At 40.3% G+C, this 13,501-nt stretch overlaps 1 protein-coding gene across 1 annotated transcript in view; it reads right to left on the bottom strand.

Moving 5' to 3' along the window:
- Window positions 1-12,347: 12,347 nt before the first annotated feature.
- Window positions 12,348-13,501, bottom strand: part of deptor (DEP domain containing MTOR-interacting protein) — a 121,439-nt gene continuing 120,285 nt past the window's right edge. Inside the window, exon 11 of the mRNA XM_060921728.1 lies at window positions 12,348-13,476. Coding sequence (XP_060777711.1) covers window positions 13,468-13,476 — 9 coding nt within the window. The 3' untranslated portion in view covers window positions 12,348-13,467. The remainder of the gene's footprint in view (window positions 13,477-13,501) is intronic.

Raw genomic sequence — 13,501 nt, 5'->3', positions numbered from 1 at the left:
AATGTTTCTGTGATGGGGCGGCACAGTGGTGCAGTGGTTAGCATTGTCACCTCACAGCAAGAAGGTCCGGGTTCGAGCCCCGTGGCCGGCGAGGGCCTTTCTGTGTGGAGTTTGCATGTTCTCCCCGTGTCCGCGTGGGTTTCCTCCGGGTGCTCCGGTTTCCCCCACAGTCCAAAGACATGCAGGTTAGGTTAACTGGTGGCTCTAAATTGATCGTAGGTGTGAATGTGAATGGTTGTTTGTCTCTATGTGTCAGCCCTGCGATAACCTGGTGACTTGTCCAGGGTGTACCCCGCCTCTCGCCCATAGTCAGCTGGGATAGGCTCCAGCTTGCCTGCGACCCTGCACAGGATAAGCGGTTATGGATAATGGATGGATGTTTCTGTAATATGTGTTATTCTAGCATCACAGCTGCTTTCTGTAGTATGCAAAACATACTGTAATTTGCATTCAAAATCTGTTTGTGACATCATGGATGTATTCTGGAATATACAACACATAATTTACTTAAAAACCTGTTTGTGACATCACACATACTATATTCTGGAATATACAAAACACAGAGTCACGGTGGAGTGAGAGCCAATCCTGGGAAAACTGGGTACAAAGTATGAGAATTCACCCTGGATGGAATACCAGTCCTTCATAGAGAACCACCAACACACATTCACACACTCATTGGCATTGCTTTCAAAACCTGTTTGTGACATCACAAATGCATTTTGGAATATGCAAAAGATAATTTGTTTTAAAAAATTAGTTTCTAATCTGCTTCTTGGGGAATGTTCTTCTCTGGGCGCAGTCTGCTACTGGCCTCTTGTGGACAAAATGCTATAAAACACAGAACCAAAAATACGCTGGTTCACTTACTGTAATGTATGCTTATTACATGCTGACATATAGTTTATATAATACTGTCTTAATGCTGGTATATTTCAGAGGAATATTTCACGCCAAAGAGAAATGGATTTTCCCTCAACAAACTGTACAAAATATAGTCAATTTCCAAGACAAGTTTAGTGTACATATGGATAAAACTGGACAAAAGAGCAAAGATAATTGGTATAAAATTAATGACACACACAAGTAAATTTCTCTTTTGGAGAAACTACTGGTGAAACTGCACTATATAGCCAAAAGTGTGTGGACACTTGACCATCACACCCATATGTTAGCCTTCACCAAACTGTTACCACAAAGTTGGAAGCACACAATTGTCTCATCTCATCTCATCTCATCTCATTATCTCTAGCCGCTTTATCCTGTTCTACAGGGTCGCAGGCAAGCTGGAGCCTATCCCAGCTGACAACAGGCGAAAGGCGGGGTACACCCTGGACAAGTCGCCAGGTCATCACAGGGCTGACACATAGACACAGACAACCATTCACACTCACATTCACACCTACGGTCAATTTAGAGTCACCAGTTAACCTAACCTGCATGTCTTTGGACTGTGGGGGAAACCGGAGCACCCGGAGGAAACCCACGCGGACACGGAGAGAACATGCAAACTCCACACAGAAAGGCCCTCGCCGGCCACGGGGCTCGAACCCGGACCTTCTTGCTGCGAGGCGACAGCGCTAACCACTACACCACCGTGCTGCCCCGCACACAATTGTATAGGATGCATTTGTAGGTAGCATTACAGTTTTCCTTCACTGGAATTATGGCGCCCAAACCAGTTCCAGCATTACAATGCCCCTGTACACAAAGTGAGGTCCATGAAGACATGGTTTGTCCTACACAGAGTCCTGACCTCATCCCCATTAAACACCTTTTGGATGAACTGGAACACTGACTGCTGTCCAGGGCCTCCTCGCCCAACCTCAGTGCCTGACCTCACCAACACTCGTGAATTATTGAGCCCAAATCCCCACCGTCACACTCCAGAATCTAGTGGAAAGTCTTCTCAGAAGAATGGAAGATATTATAACAGCAAATGAGAACAAAATCAGGACTGGGATGTTCAACAAGCACATATAGGTAACAGTCATCTGTCCACATACTTTTGGCCATATTGTGTACATTCCTTGACTCTAAAATGTCTCAGTATGTTATTTTAAAAACATATATGTGGCAAAATTATTAACATGCCTAAAATATTTCGAATAAAGGAACAAATTTTCTCACCTCACTTCACTTTATCTGGAAACACAGGTTTTGAAGCAGGAATAAACCCTGGATGGGACGCCACGCATACACACGTTCACACTAGGGACAATTTATCATAGCCTTTCCACTTAATTGCATGTAGAACACACCAAGAACATACGGTACACAGAAACACCCTACAGATACCTACCTGAGCTTAGTATTCAATCAGGAACCCTGGAGGCAACACTGTTGCACCGTGCCACCAAAACAGATATAAAAAGGCTATATTTAAGAAAAATCTCTCTATCATCCATTCTCACTGCTTTGCACAAACAGTTATTTGTTAATCTGCGTAAGTCAAGTAATGGATACAAAAATAAAAAAGTACTTAAAATACAAATAATCAAGGTCATATTATTGACCTTGGCTTCAAATGTCTGAAACGTTTTGTTGAGTGGTGGGGATGTTGAGTATCATAATGCAAACATCGATGATTTAGGATTGGTTAGTGTTTAATGTTGCCAGGACATCAAGATCCAGCAGTATGCTGTCAGAAATGGGGTACAGTAGGAGTCCATTTCTGTCCCCTAAGGTACAACCTACACTAATGTACCCCCTAGAGCTCATTATTGGACCTTAAGGTAACTAAGTGTAGATTTTTTTAGGGCCAAAAAAAATTCATATATGTTCCCAAGCAGTATATAAATGGTACAAATAAGTATGTCTGTGAAGGTTCTCAGTCATCCAGGTTATTGTAAACCGTAGGTGCTAAAGAAGGGAACTGGACTTGGTTGAAATTCTTGACGACGTTTCACCTCTCATCCAAAAGGCTTCTTCAGTTCTGTCTGACTAGTGAAGAATTTCAGGTATTTATCCTCGAGTGGACCAAAAACAAACCTAAGGAGAGTCGTTGAGGTCACATGGGTTGTTGATTCGGTGTTAGGGTCCGTGGGAAACTGTGTTGGAAGGTCGTTAAGGTGATTTGTGGATCGTTGGCTCTCTCTGCCATCATGTGAGGCTACATCCACACGACAACGGCAACGAGATGTTATTAAAAAAAATATCGCGTCCACATGGGCAACGATCAGTAAAATATCAGGTACATATGGCAACGCAACGCTTGCTGAAAACGATGCAATACACATGCCACACCTCTAGGTGCGCTGTAAGACGGTCCCATCGGAGACACCAGGACAATAGAAGAAGTAAGGACGCATGCGCGTAAACTATTATGCGCGAGACTTCATATTAGCTACAAAGTCAGGAAAATCTGTTTGTAAAGTTACGTTATAATGACCAAATACAATGAAAAGTATTTTTCCAGTCTCACCTGTGAAAGGTAATCCCATGTGATCTCGTTTGGGCAGCAAACCTGTTGGTACAGTTAAACGCAGCACATGAATGAGGCATCTTTATTCTCCGCTTTGCCCCATCCAATATGGCGGCGAGGGTGACGTATGATTCTACACGGAAGGCAGCGTCTTTAATGGTCTGGAATAAATTGAATGTTACATGTTGATGGATTAATTTGTTCTTCTACGCCCTTTTTGAGGAATGTATTGTAGGACTTAAACCAACATCTGAAGAGGTGAGATCGCTCCTTTTTTTCCCTATTTTTGCTGGCGGGATTGACTCTGCCCTAAGGGCTATTCTCTCTCTCTCTCTCTCTCTCTCTTTGCACCATTACACAATAAATATTTACAGTGAAAATATTTTGTAAGTGCATTTCATGAACCAAGTTATAGGATTTGTTGACAACTCGCATCGAGTTCGTTACACTTCTACCTGGCGTGAAGCACTGACAGTCATGTGGTTGTGATGTCATCGTAAAAAAATCCGTTCTACTCATCCAGACGACTTCGCAATGGCGCCATTGCCAGATCTTTCCACTCTGGAACCCGTTCTCAAAAGATTTCGTTTTGGGGCACCCAAAACGCCGGTGCCGTGTGGACGCCAGGCCGAAACGATAAACAATTTTATCAGATTCACCTGAATCCATTGCCGTGTGGACAGGGCCTGAGTCATTGAAGTCAGCTGAGTTTTGGTGTGGATGTGTATTCAGTTTTCTGGGAAGTGTGCCAAGGACTGCATTGTATGTGGGTGATAAGTGGTGTCTCAGACCACCTCCTCTGTTCAGTGATGGCTTCTTTTACTCCTCTTTCAAACCACTGGTCTTCTCTGGCTAGAATGCGTACATTGCAGCCCTTAAATGTACATTTCCCAGAAAACTGAATACACATCCACACCAAAACTCAGCTGACTTCAATGACTCACATGATGATGAAGGGAGCCAACGACCCACAGATCACTCTAACAACCTTCTAACACAGTTCACACCTGGCCCCCAGGAACCCTAACACCTACAGGATGACTCAGGCTACATCCACACGACAACAGCAACGAGATTTTTTTTTTTTAAATATCGCGTCCACATGGGCAACGGATCAGTAAAATATCAGGTTCATATGGCAACGCAACGCTTGCTGAAAACAATGCAATACACATGCCACACCTCTACGTGCGCTGTAAGACGGTCCCATCGGAGACACCAGAACAATAGAAGAAGTAGGACGCATGTGTAACGGGTTTATTTTTTTCCACTTACCATTGTGTGTAGTGGTGGGGAAATTCTGCGCTGGCCCTTTAAGAGCGCAGGTAGTTATGGTAACGAGGCACTGGCCTCTTTCAGTTCGTTTTGGAAATGTAAGCACCAATGCCACTGGACATTTGCAGCCCGTCCTCAGCAGTGTATTTGTGTCTCATTTCTTCAGAATAAAAAGACTGGTGAACAACACAACGCAACGTCTGTTACACGCATAAACCCCTTCCTCTACCCGGCGTGAAGCACTCACAGGAACAAACACACAACAACAAGAAGATGGCTGCGACTATGCGAGGAAATCGTGCCTTCTGTGTGTACAAATTAGTTTTATTAGTGTGCATAGTTTTATATAACTTAATTTTCTTATTGTGTGTGAACATTTTGAAAAGCATTTTTATATAATTTATATAACTTTTATATTGTGTGTGAACATTTTGAAAAGCAGTCTTATCCAATAAAAAAAGAAACTCAAGAAATGGTTCAGTTACTTGTTTATTTAAAAGAATTATTTAAAATGATTTAAAAGCCATTGTTGCTGTTGTTGTTACGAATGATGCACGCGAAAGTGCTGCTTGTTCTAGTCATGTGGTTGTGACGTCATCGTAAACAAATCCGTTCTACTCATCCAGATGACTTCGCAACGGCTCCGTTGCCAGATTTTTCCACTCTGGAACCCGTTCTCAAAAAATATCATTTTGGGGCACCCAAAACGCCGGTGCCGTGTGGACGCCAGGCCGAAACGATAAAGTCTCAAACTTGCAGTGACCCATGTGGCCTCAACGATTCTTCTTAGGTTTGTTTTTGGTCCACTCGAGGATAAATACCTCGAACTCCCCACTAGTCAGACAGAATTGAAGAAGCCTTTCGGATGAGAGGTGAAACGTCTTCAAGAATTTCAAGCAAGTCCAGTTGCCTTCTTTAGCACCTACGGTTTACAAATAAGTACCTTAGCGGGTACTGCCCTAGTGACAAGCCATTGTACCCCCACAGGTACAATCTTCTTTCTTCTTTAAGCTGCTCCCGTCAGGGGTTGCCACAGCAGATCTGTTCCGCATATTTGATTTGGCATAGAATTTTACACCAGATGCCCTTCCTGATGCAACCCTCCCCAGTCTATCCGGGCTTGGGACTGGCACCAAGTATGCACTGGCTTGTAAAACCCCAGTGGCTGGGTATTTTTACCTAATCTGCATGTCTTGGAACCCCTACAGGTACAATAATGTACTTTATTTTCTGAGAGTGTGCATACGCACCATGTTTCTCCAATCTTTCACATCCTTTGAACAGCATCAGGATTTAAAGAGGTTACTTTAAGTGCCATCTGAATCCTCTTTTATGTAATTTCTCTGTTGGTTTTGTCTGATATTGTGGATTGAAATTTTGTCTTGATTTTCTTATGATTACTATTTTTATAATAATAAATTGTAAAATTGTAATTTTCCTCTTCACAAACTTTTACACGCCGCTGTAATTTTTTAAAATCACAAAATTCTATCATGTCTTTCTTAGTAAAGCTTACAATAATTACCTTTCCACCATAACCACATAACTATAACAGATACACAATCCAATTTCAGTAAACAAAATTCTACAAATCTATGTATTTTTGGTGCTGTGATATTACCGACCCCGAGATCCAACGTTGAATCTCTCGCGCAGCAGCAGCTTTCAGTGCTTTGCGTACTAGGTGCTGGAACAGGACAGGCCTTAGTCTGTCAACTAAGTTGACCATTTACAAGGTGATAGTCCTACCATCTCTCCTCTATGGTTCCGAAACGTGGCCGACCTTAGCCCACCACATCCACCATCTGGAAGTTTTCCACCAGAGATCGCGCCGACAGATAATGAACATCAAGTGGTGGCAGCGTAAGACCAATGTTGAGATCCTCCACTGTGGTGATTCTATTACCATCGAGACCATACTTCGAAACAACAAACTACGCTGGCTCGGCCATGTGGCACGAATGGATGACTCTAGAACATGGCTTTTCAAAGTGTGGGGCGCGCCTCTCCTAGGGGGCGCCAGAGTTCTTCAAGGGGGGCGCAACATGAGGAAAAATAAACCAGAATAAGTTACTATTGCGGACATTTAGCGAACTTCAGCTAGCCTTTGCCAGAGACAAAATGGATCGATTTTTAGTACCTAAAGCTACAGTGAGTGAGGAGACAGAGTCTGGACCAAATAAAAAAAGAAGGAAGTCTGACCACGATTATTTAAAGTTTGGATTTTCATGGACTGGATCTGAAGATGCTCCACTGCCACAGTGTGCTGTCTGCCAAGAGGTGCTAGCTAACGATGCTATGAGATGTTTAAAATGTGTAAAACAAGATGTTTTAAAAAAAGCACAGATGTTTAAAATGTGTAAAAAAAAAAGAGGTTTTAAAAAGCACAGATGTTTAAAATGTGTAAAAAAGAGGTTTTAAAAAGCACAGATGTTTAAAATGTGTAAAAAAGAGGTTTTAAAAAGCACAGATGTTTAAAATGTGTAAAAAAAGATGTTTTAAAAAGCACAGATGTTTAAAATGTGTAAAAAAGATGTTTTAAAAAAAGCACAGATGTTTAAAATGTGTAAAAAAAAGAGATGTTTTAATAAAGCACAGATGTTTAAAATGTGTAAAAAAGAGGTTTTAAAAAGCACAGATGTTTAAAATGTGTAAAAAAAGAGGTTTTAAAAAAGCACAGATGTTTAAAATGTGTAAAAAAGAGGTTTTAAAAAAGCACAGATGTTTAAAATGTGTAAAAAAAAAAGATGTTTTAATAAAGCTCATATGTTTTAAATGTGTAAAAAAAGATTTTTCAAAAAGCACGGATGTTTAAAATGTGCAAAAGAAAAAAAATTAAAAATGTGTACAACAACCATTTTTTTTTAAATACGAATGGAACATTAAGTCTAGCAACAACAAAAATTGTAAGGGGGGGGGGGGGGGTGCTGTTGTTTATTTGCTCTCTGAGGGGGGGCTGACTCTCCCACACTTTGAAAACCCCTGCTCTAGAACACCAAAGCAACTGCTGTTCAGTGAACTTAAGCAGGGCAAGCGCGATAAGGGTCGTCCATGTAAGCGTTGGAAAGACTGTGCCAAGGAGGACCTGTGGCTCTTGGGCATAAATGCTGACCGGTACCAGATTGCGCTGAACCGCAGTGCCTGGTGGGCCGCTCTCTCATCGGGAAAGGAGCTCTGCAAGGCCCGCCTCCAGATGAAGGCGGCCGAAAGATGCGAGCGTCAACGACTGAGGGTGTCCAAGGATCCCCCATCGTCATAATATGACAGGGACCATAAGTAAAGCATGTACAATAATGACCTTTCCACCATAATCACATAACTATAACAGATACACAATCCAGTTACAGTAAACAAAATTCTACAAAACCGTGTATTTTTGGTGCTGTGATATAAAGTAAATATAGTAACTACTATATTTTAGACCAAAGGGTGGCACTAGTGCAGCATTTCTTTCCCTGTGGCGTAATCAGCATGAAACTTCAGCTAATCTTGCGTTCATTTGGCCTGAAAAACTTTGAAGGGAGGAAAATATCTAGAGGGACTTACTGCATACAAACATTCAAAATCATGTTTTAGCTGGAGACTAAAAAGGATTTTGAGTTTACAAAAAAGATTAACTAAATTGAGTAAGGTGAAGAGTAGTGCACTCATTAACTTTAGGAACTGCATTAACAGCACGTGAAACAAAAGACAGTTCTGTGATTCATTCAAATCAATGTGTTTAATAAAACATTTCAACAGACATGGTATGATTTTTCAAAATACATACTGCATGTGGTACCTTCAGCTTATTTCCCTTACATAGACAGATGCACTTTTAGTGTGTAAAACATTTTCTGTGCTGTGTCTGTACATTTTATGCACACTTTTTTTTTATCAGTTGCGTCTCTGTTTATACCCCTATGTGCCAGAGAAAACATGCTTACTCCCAGAAATAGAAAGCTGATTGTCAGTAAGAGTCAGAAAAACAGGTATGTCACAGAGAGCTCTTGTGACAAAAAGTGTCCATGTTTAGTGAAGAGTGTTAGGTGACCACCAGCCATGACGATTAGCAGCAACATAACTTGCATTAAGGCAAAAGCACTGCAAATTCAGTGCGATCTGTGAAACCAGTACTTCCATGATGTGTCATTTGTGCATCTAAGAACGTCCATGTAAGTGAGATGTGAAATATGAACCTGAAACGGATTGGCAGTGGAAATTTACTGGAATTTCAGTGGAAATTCACTGTCTCTGTTTAAGAGAAGTCTCAAACATACTTGCGGGTCCAACGTGGATCATTTATCCTGAATAGATTTTTTTCTTCAAGTGTTAGCAGATGCTACTTACACCTAATCTCAAGCATTGGATCAATTCATATTTCACTCTTCATTTCCTCAACATTAAAATCATTCTTAAAAATGTGCGTTTCTCAGGCGGTTACACTTGCATATTTTGGCAAGTGACATCAAATATTATATTATTTGTCTTTTTTAATTCTGTCCTTTGAACGATATGAGACAATATGGCTATATATTATTATTAATATTTAGCACAACGTGATTACTGAGGTAATCCTTTACATTTAGGTTTCCTGAACCAATATTATTTAATGCATTAGTAACATCAACAAGCCATAATTTGTTTTTAGCATTAATACACATGAGTATAAATATGCAGGTGATTATAGGAAATTGCGTGCACTGATTGGTCGAGAAATTCGGACTATTTCTCGATAATCACCTCGAGCGACTTGGGAAAATGGCGCCCAATCACTTTGTCACCGTAAGTGAAGAAGAATTACAAATTATGAAAGAAAATGCTGTCCCTAAAAACACTAAAGATGCTACAAAGTTTGGTCGAAAACTATTCAAAGGTAAGGTGGAATTGTGATTTATGTGAGATTTATCCATTTCAAAACAAAAGTATTTTATGTGAGTCGGCATAGATAAATGACACAATCCTGCGCTGCGCCATTATTACATTTGCATGCCACTTTTGAAGAGTGAAATAAATGATTTTTGTTTTCCACCCATCCATTATCTGTAGCCGCTTATCCTGTTCTACAGGGTTGCAGGCAAGCTGGAGCCTATCCCAGCTGACTACGGGTGAAAGGCGGGGTACACCCTGGACAAGTCGCCAGGTCATCACAGGGCTGACACAGAGACAAACAACCATTCACACTCACATTCACACCTACGGTCAATTTAGAGTCACCAGTTAACCTAACCTGCATGTCTTTGGACTGTGGGGGAAACCGGAGCACCCGGAGGAAACCCACGCGGACACGGGGAGAACATGCAAACTCCGCACAGAAAGGCCCTCGCCAGCCACTGGGCTCGAACCCAGAACCTTCTTGCTGCGAGGAGACAGTGTTAACCACTACACCACCGTGCCGCCCTGATTTTTGTTTTAATATGATTTAAAAAATAATAATCACCTGTGTATTTATACTAAAACAATTATCGGCCTCAAGCTCAGTGAATATCGGTGAATAATAACCTTGACTTTGTCTCGCTTATTATTCACCGATATTCACCTCGCCTTCGGCAAATAATTGTTAAATATAAACCTTTTTATAAACCAAAATAAGCCAAAACCAAATAAGCCAAATAATCAACATATGCATTAACCAATGTTTATACAAACGGTAAGTAAAATTACGGCAAGAATGAGCTACATATATGAACCAACATCTTAGTGGTTATTAACTAGTAAAATTCAGGACTGAGGCTGCAAAGCAAGCTTCACTATTTACACCTGGAGACCAGATCTCAGTAAAATTTCAACACTTAGGAAAATGGTGTAATTAATTTTTTGTGCATTTCTGTGGACTTCTTTTAGTCATGAACTGAGTAAACATCAGTCAATGCTGGTGTATGTAATTAACATTTAAAAGTCAGTCAGGTTACTTTGTTAAAATGGCTTGGCGTATTAATGCTAAATTTAACATGGGCCACTTTTAATTAACGCAATAAATACAGGAACCTTAACATTAAAATGTTACCACTATTGCTACTGTATGTTTCACATTATAAAGTTAAAAAGTGCCTTCCAGTTGCTTATCGGACACTTTCACTGGAACTACACCACAAAAACTTACAGTGGTGCTTGAAAGTTTGTGAACCCTTTAGAATTTTCTATATTTCTGCATAAATATGACCTAAAACATCATCAGATTTTCACACAAGTCCTAAAAGTAGATAAGGAGAACCCAGTTAAACAAATGAGACAAAAATATTATACTTGGCCACTTATTTATTGAGGAAAATGATCCAATATTACATATCTGTGAGTGGCAAAAGTATGTGAACCTCTAGGATTAGCAGTTAATTTGAAGGTGAAATCAGAGTCAGGTGTTTTCAATCAATGGGATGACAATCAGGTGTGAGTGGGCACCCTGTTTTATTTAAAGAACAGGGATCTATCAAAGTCTGATCTTCACAACACATGTTTGTGGAAGTGTATCATGGCACGAACAAAGGAGATTTCTGAGGACCTCAGAAAAAGCGTTGTTGATGCTCATCAGGCTGGAAAAGGTTACAAAACCATCTCTAAAGAGTTTGGACTCCACCAATCCACAGTCAGACAGATTGTGTACAAATGGAGGAAATTCAAGACCATTGTTACCCTCCCCAGGAGTGGTCGACCAACAAAGATCACTCCAAGAGCAAGGCATCTAATAGTCGCCGAGTTCATAAAGGACCCCAGGGTAACTTCTAAGCAACTGAAGGCCTCTCTCACATTTGCTAATGCTAATATTCATGAGTCCACCATCAGGAGAACACTGAACAACAATGGTGTGCATGGCAGGGTTGCAAGGAGAAAGCCACTGCTCTCCAAAAAGAATATTGCTGCTCGTCTGCAGTTTGCTAAAGATCACGTGAACAATACAGAAGGCTATTGGAAAATGTTTTGTGGATGGATGAGACCAAAATAGAATATTTGGTTTAAATGAGAAGCATTATGTTTGGAGAAAGGAAAACACTGCATTCCAGCATAAGAACCTTATCCCATCTGTGAAACATGGTGGTGGTAGTATCACGGTTTGGACTTGTTTTGCTGCATCTGGTCCAGGACGGCTTGCCATCGTTGATGGAACAATGAATTCTGAATTATACCAGCGAATTCTCAAGGAAAATGTCAGGACATCTGTCCATGAACTGAATCTCAAAAGAAGGTGGTCCATGCAGCAAGACAACAACCCTAAGCACACAAGTCGTTCTACCAAAGAATGGTTAAAGAAGAATAAAGTTAATGTTTTGGAATGGCCAAGTCAAAGCCCTGACCTTAATCCATTCGAAATGTTGTGGAAGGACCTGAAGCAAGCAGTTCATGTGAGGAAACCCACCAACATCCCAGAGTTGAAGCTGTTCTGTATGGAGGAATGGGCTAAAATTCCTCCAAGCTGGTGTGCAGGACTGATCAACAGTTACCGCAAACGTTTAGTTGCAGTTATTGCTGCACAAGGGGGTCACACCAGATACTGAAAGCAAAGGTTCACATACTTTTGCCACTCACAGATATGCAATATTGGATCATTTTCTTCAATAAATAAATGACCAAGTATAATATTTTTTGTCTCATTTGTTTAACTGGGTTCTCTTTATCTACTTTTAGGACTCGTGTGAAAATCTGATGATGTTTTAGGTCATATTTATGCAGAAATATAGAAAATTCTAAAGGGTTCACAAACTTTCAAGCACCACTGTGCATCTTAGGAAGTGGAAATATCGATAGAGCTGAATATAGTCAAATTTAGCGAGTATTTCCTGTTATATGTTTACAATATACAACATAAAGATTATTAATGCAATTAGACATTTTTAATAATCTCAAGCTTGAAATAGTTTTTGTTCGACTGGCAGATAATTTTGCTAATTTTAAGCATGTATTTCTAAACAGAAGCAAAATGATATGCTAATAAAATAAGAATATAAAATGTAAAGCTTGAAATTAGTAAAAACAAACGCACAACCCCCCCCCAAATGTCTAGAAATGGGTTTAATAATCTTAAAGTTTGTTGAGTGTAATCTTAGGAAATACTTGATCAATTTGACTATAATAAAGATATTTTCACTTGCGAAGATAACATTTTTTGCAGTGTAAATATGGGTTACATCATGATGATGTTTTAAAAGGGTCTTAATTTACAAAAATCACAGACATGAAAGTCACATATAAGTGCTGTTCTTCTACTGAACGTCAACATTTTTCTTCATTAAAGTTTATGGATGCAAAAAAACTGACATTTCTGGCACTGCCGAGGTAAAGCTTATCCCTTTTAAATCCTAATTAAAGACCGTTCAGGAGTCTCAAAACATGACCTATTGACACTTAGTCCTGAAAATGTGTGGAATCAACACTTTGTGAGCCATGCATGACTGCACTGTAGCACTGCAACACAACAGTGTGTTACTGTTAGCCTCGCTCAGCTACTCAAACCTCGCTCAAGCCTGAATGAAGCTCTTGGCCATCACTTGAATGCTACATACAAAACGGTTAGGAATGGATTCCCATACTCAAGAAGCATATCATAAATCTGTGTAGAACATTTTCTCCCATCTGTACACAGTTTGTTACAATGACATGATTTGACACAATTCCCTTTTTCCCCTCTGTCATCATAACGTCCTCATAATGAGTCTCTTGGAGATTGCTGTGATGCACAAACAGGAAGGAGTGTCACTGAACCCAAATTTTGAATGAATAGTGATAAGACCAACAGTGATGACATGCCGTCCAATGACTCGTTCTCTGCTGTTCTCTAGAACTTTCTGCTGACGATTTCACTGACACTATGCACAGGAGGGGGGGAAAAAA

This window comes from Neoarius graeffei, chromosome 5 (genome assembly GCF_027579695.1).
Source record: "Neoarius graeffei isolate fNeoGra1 chromosome 5, fNeoGra1.pri, whole genome shotgun sequence".
NCBI lineage: Eukaryota > Metazoa > Chordata > Actinopteri > Siluriformes > Ariidae > Neoarius > Neoarius graeffei.
The sequence above is the reverse complement of the archived record's forward strand: the minus strand, read 5'-3'. Positions and strand labels throughout refer to the sequence as shown.